Source organism: Chinchilla lanigera, unplaced genomic scaffold, assembly GCF_000276665.1.
Source record: "Chinchilla lanigera isolate Chin_1 unplaced genomic scaffold, ChiLan1.0 scaffold00018, whole genome shotgun sequence".
NCBI classification, from domain to species: domain Eukaryota; kingdom Metazoa; phylum Chordata; class Mammalia; order Rodentia; family Chinchillidae; genus Chinchilla; species Chinchilla lanigera.
In genome coordinates this window covers 28,953,975-28,959,974 of record NW_004955419.1, presented here as the reverse complement: position 1 = coordinate 28,959,974, position 6,000 = coordinate 28,953,975, and the positions used below count along the sequence as shown (strand labels likewise).

General features: G+C 44.8%; 1 protein-coding gene across 1 annotated transcript in view; it reads right to left on the bottom strand.

Moving 5' to 3' along the window:
- The window catches only part of Fbxo10 (F-box protein 10), a 54,292-nt gene that overhangs the window by 9,400 nt on the left and 38,892 nt on the right, over positions 1 to 6,000 (bottom strand). The window contains exons 6-7 of the mRNA XM_005382877.2: positions 3,611 to 3,681; positions 1,582 to 1,734 (exon numbers count right to left, since the gene is read on the bottom strand). Of these exons, the coding sequence (XP_005382934.1) occupies positions 1,582 to 1,734; positions 3,611 to 3,681 (224 nt within the window). The remainder of the gene's footprint in view (positions 1 to 1,581; positions 1,735 to 3,610; positions 3,682 to 6,000) is intronic.

Sequence of the window (6,000 nt, the reverse complement as noted above, 5' to 3'; positions counted from 1 at the left end):
TCAGTAGAGGGACAAACTATTCTTAAAGATAAGTTTATTACTCAGTCAGCCCCAAATAGTAGAAAAAAGGTACAAAAAATGGCTTTTGCCCCAGGTAGCTCACTTGAGAGGTTAGTAAGAATTGTCTCCTTAGTTTTTTATAGCCATGAGGAGGAGGTGGCCAAGGAGAGAAAACAAAGAGACTGAGAAAAAACAGCTGCCTTTGTTGCAGCACTAAGAGAAACAGACCCTAAGTCTGATTCTCAAGGCCCCAGGAAGAACTCATTGACTACATTCATCTGCTACTGCTGTCAAAAGCCAGGCTGTCTCAAGAGGGACTGCCCTAAGAAGCCCCCTGGGCCATGCCCTGACTGTAAAGGTGACCACTAGAGGTCAGACTGGCCTCTCAAGTGAAGGCCCCAGAGCTCAGACCTCTCCTACAGCTCGTCCAACAGGAATGAAGGGGCCCAGGGTATACTCTGCCTTCTCCCTCTGGCCAGACTGTTATCTTCAAGGAGGAGCCCCAGATAATCATGACTATAGAGGAAAAAGTAAACAGCCTATTGCTGGACAGTGGTGCTAGTCTCTCGATCCTTCTTTTCAATCCTGGCCTTCCTTTCAGCTGTCACACCTCAGTGAAAAGAGTCACTGATGAGGAGGTAATCCGCTATTTTTCACTACCCTTGGGCTGTACCTGCTTGTTAAATCTTTCTTGCATATCTTCGTTTTCCTAAGAAACCACTTTGAAGATACCAACATGTATTACAGCAGTCATTGATAATTTCCTACCAATCTGTCCATAACTCTGTAATGTTTTTATTGTTCCTATGCTATTTCGTAAATGGATGTATGTTTATTACTATGTGTTTTCAACAACAACCACTGAGAATAGTCAATGATAATTTAATTGATCATTCATTGATAGCTCTATTTGTTTTCCCTAGAAACCACTTTGAAGAAACCAAAGTATAGTACAATAACCATTGATAATTTCCTACCATTTTTGTCTGTAACTCACTATTATTTGTCTATTTGTTTTCTGAGAAACTATCTTGAAGATACCAATAGGTAAAATAATAACCATTGATAATGTCCTACCACTTTGTCTGTAATTCAGTAAATCCCCCTATTACTATGTTATCCTTCTTTTACTCTTTTAAATAAATTAAAAAAAAAAAAAAAAAAAAAAAGTCCCCGAGTATAATTTTTTTTTTTTTTTTTTTTTCTGTGATTACCTGTGTTTCCATTATATTTCCACTTCTCTGGGTCAAAAGATGCAACGAAGGGTGTTAGATGCCCATGTGTCAGAGCTCACATGGGCTGCCCTTAGACATAATCCAACTTTTGCCTTTCGCTATTTTGGGAACAAAGCTCCGCTTGACTGATCCCATGCCCTCAAAGTGGATTACTAAGTGGTTTATAAGAGAGACTCTTTATTCTGAGAGGGCCTGGTACAGTTCCTGCAACTCAGATGAGGTCTTTGAGGTCCAGGAAAGCCAATGACTTTCTCAGGAACCACACACTTGAAGATGGAACCTGGGCTTCCTGCCTCCCAGGCAGGACTGGGCCCCAACCCCTTGCCCCTGGGCACATGCTCCTCACCATAGATGGTATTTCCTTCTATCAGTCCTTTGCCTTCATCTCCCACAACCACACCATCTGAGTAGCCAAAGCAGATGAGGTTGCTCCTGAGAACAGGGATCCCTCCACGGCGGATGTCCACGCCTCCCCACTGATTTTCACGGATGACATTTTCTATGAAGAGAGGTAGAATGAAGGTGAACACCCAAAGGCCCCCTCCAGTGCTGGCAGTGGGGACTTGGATAGCTAAGAGAAAGGATACCCCAGACCAGGTCACCCAGGCCTTGCCCTGTTGGCAGTCAGCACCTTGAAGCTTGTCTACTAGTTGATGTTTCTGGGACTCGTCCACTTTCCCAGAGGGCAGGGTCTGTCTGTCTTGTGCAGTTACATCCCCAGTTCCCACTGTTTCCAATGGCCTTTGGGCTGATGAATGAGAATAAACCAGCTCTAGAGCCTCAGGGGCAGAGTCCAGCCATTCCCCTCAAGCCTGAGAAGGCTGCCTGTCCTCAGCCTCAGCTATGCACTCTGACCAGACGCTTCCTCTCCTCTCTCCTCTCACCTCATCCTTCTCAGGGATGGGGTGAAAGTCACAGGTCCGAAGTGTGATCCTAGCCAGTGATGGCGAACCTTTTAGAGACAGTGCCCAAATTACAACCCAAAACCCACTTATTTATTGCAAAGTACCAACACTTCTATTAATCCTGAACACTGAGGTTTTAGTTTAGGAAAAAACAACTTGCTGGGTGTGGTGGCACATGCCTATAATCCCAGCACTCAGGAGGCTGAGGCAGGATGATTGTTGTGAGTTTGAGACCAGCCTGGGCCAAAGTGAGCTCAAGGCCAGCCTGAACTGCATAGCGAGATCCTGTCTCAAAAAGACAAATAAATAAATAAATAATAATAATAAAAAACCTCATACATTAACATCTTTTGTCTTGCCATAGGTGTCCCACCACTGTGAGACACTGCTGTCCCCTGCACTGGCCGGGTAGACTCCTCCTGAAATCACTCACCAGGCCCTATGTGACGGGCTCCTTCCTGCCTCTGAGACCCAATCCCATTCTCCTCATCACACGCCAAACCCTGAAGCAGTCTCACTGCTCAGGTATGCTGTGTCTGTTGCAGCATGACAGACTCTTTTCCTAGGTTGCTTCCCATCTTCCAGGTTCTGTTTTACATGTTACTCTCTCAGAAAGGCCTGTCCTGACCACATGATCTTGACCCTTTTGATCTTGACCACACAGGCCCTCTCTTTATGTAGATAACCTATAGAGCCCTTATCACCCTTAGTTTGGCATTGTTTTTCTTGCTTATATAGGCTTTTACTTATTTACTTGCTTTCCCTCTAAAATATGAGTTCCTGAGAAGGGGAAGAATCTATTTTGTTACTACTGTACCCCCAGCTCCTGGAATGTGGCCTGCATACAGTGGTACCTATTAAGTGTTTGACGAATGACAGCTGAAGTCAGGTGCTTCCCTGGGCCAAGGTCCCAAGCATGACTGTACTCTGTGCTGAGGTTCCACTGATGCATCAGGCAAATTCAATCCTTGTTTTGTGGAATGTACTACCTCACACAGGAGACGGGATAAAACAATGCACCAAGAAATTATTTAGAATGTCCTACAGAGGTGGCATCCTGGACACAGTGAGTATATCTGTGTACAAAGGAAGGTCAGGGAAGGCTTCTCTGAGGAGGAGACACTTGAGAAGAAACCTGGAGGGTGAATAGGAGTTGGCTAGATAGAGATTTCCAGGGCAGACAGCCACACAAAAGCCTAGAGGAGGATTCAGATAGTCCCCCTGGTGTCCATGCTTCTGGAAGTGTTGTGACCCATCAGTGAGATGCCATCAGCCCTGGGCCTGGCAGACAGCAGATATGCGATGTGCTATGCCCACATGAGAATTAGTCCCAGCATGGAGCTGGTGATCTTGGGTGCCAGTCTGCTGGTCTGAACGGGAGGTCTGCAATAGGTGAGGGACTTGTGTGAGGTCCTGAAGCTGGCAGGAGTAACACCAGAGGATGGTCCTGTCCACAGCTTCATTGCATACCTGTGATGAGACCCTTGCCATTCTCATTCACAGCTATGCCAGCTGCGCGTCCCTTGAAGATGTGGTTCCCACTAAAATGGAAGAGGAATAAGATAAGAGTGAGACCAGGATACCAAATCATGTTTCAAGGCCACTGCCTTCTTCTGTGGGCTTTCTGGGGGCTCAAGTTCACAGAGTTTAAAGTATTTCCTGAAGTCCTATAGACCGGGTCCTTGGACATTTTTGGTTGTTACAGGGACAGCTTGTCCAAAAACTAAACCCACAAATAAGCAAGATAAGCACAATAATATCCAATTTTTTGTGACTTCTTCTTGCTGTCATCTATATATAAATACTACTTTAAACAGATGTCACCATGGTGCATGTATTCGTGGCATAAAGAATTCCTAGGAGGCTGTGCTAAGCTTACTTAGGAGTGACTGTAGGTTATATAACTCTCAATAGCAAAAGAATATGCTGTGGCTTAACTCAGCCATGTCATGTCTTAAACCTTTTCCCACACCCCTACTTCATGTCACAAACACAGGGAAAAAAGCATAATTCCTTCTCTTAAGGTGACGATGTTTTACAGACACACAACACTGATCTCATTGTGATATGCTCTTTACTCAAAATTCTAATGGTTCCCCAGCACTAGCAAGGTGCACTATGATCAGAAGTTACTCAAGTAAGCTGTCCTGAACAGTGAAAAAGTATTTGCCCAACAGTAATAGAAATCATGGATAGAAATTATGGAATATTACAACAATAGAATGTTCTTAAATTTTCCCAAGTGATAAATATAAAAGCCATGCAGCAACCTAGAAATATACATATGGAATAATGTAGGGGGAAAACTCAGGATGTATCTGCTTGCACATTAAAGCCAGCTATTTTTCTAAAGTACAGACATAACTATGTGAATTTTCTGTTGAAAAATCTTTAAAGATTTCCCATCTTCATGACAAAGCCTATTCTATCTTCCTCTGCATGGCTGACCAAAGGCCTTTCCCATCCAGCCCAAGCCTTTCTTTCTACAATTTCTTTCCATTGTGCCACATGGCAGAGACAGGTGACCACATAGGTATAAAAGGACATGCTGCAATGACCATACGGTCCAAGGTTTTCTGGAACAGTCCCAATTTAAAATATTCCCTTTTTTCCTCAAGCCACAGAGAACTGTCCACTCACCCCAGATCTGCTGTGCTCTATTGCTTTTGCTCATGCGGTTCCCATGACTAGGAAGGTCATCCCTAGCTCCATGATAGTCCAACCCCAATGCCACCTCCTCTATGAGGACTTCCCACATTCTCCCAGTCAAAATGATTCTCTCCTTCTCTTGATACCACTCTGATGGCATCTATAACAGTCTGCCCCTTACTGTACCTGGGGTAGAAGAAACAGGGTACTGCCACTGTCCTTTCCACTTATAGCTTGCATCACTAATGGATCACAGCATGCTTTGGCACTGAGGCCAAATGCCTGCAGCCCCAGGATTTTAACACAGTATCCCACGTACCCACTATGAACAGGCTGTACTTCACAAGAGTGGAAATCTCTACACCACCCACATCTTGCCATATCTCTGCATGTATATTGCCCAGAGGTTTCCCTCTTGCTTACCTTTGTTACTCTGTATGAGAAGTATTGAATAATGTTTGCTGAATCAAATGTCAAATAGGGCCAAATAGAATGGAGCCGGAAGCCCAAATACAATTGTGTTACTGAGGCAAGACTGGGTGAAGTTGTAGAGGACCACCTGGGCAATTCTCCCTGAAGGAGGAGCAACTGACTCCATTTTGGCAGAACCTGGCCCTATTTCCATGTACTACTGTGCGCAGAGCTGGTTAGCACTTTCCCCAATTCACTTTAAGCAATGTAAATCGGTCCAGCCAGATGCTGATGTGTAGTCTTTGAAGCAAAGACAACAGGGCAGTCTTTCCCTGGCCCCCCACAGCTCCCAAATAAAACATGTGGGAGCTGAGGTGGGATGGAGAGCTGTGCTTCACGCTGTTAGCTGGGACTGAGCCTCGAGATAAGAGGCTATGACTTTACAGGGCTTGCAAGATTACACATCAGAGCTGAAGCACCAACCCCAAAACATTAGATACTACCTCAACTGTGTTATGCAGATTACCTCTTCTGCATAGCCTTCCCTCTGCATATTGCAGGTGATTTCAGGCTTCCTTCTAGCCCAGTTCGTTACACTCACCTACTTCCTGCCATTCTCATAGTCACTCATCCTCAAGCCACTCCTTTCTTCATGAATTGATAAAACTCAGGTTTGGCCCTGGGTCAAGGGCTTTGTTCTGGTTAGCTATCACTGTAGCCAGACTTAGGATCCCTTGGCTCCCCATAACTACAAATATGCCTGAGTGTCTTTGTTCTCACCATGGATTGCACCAGAAGTA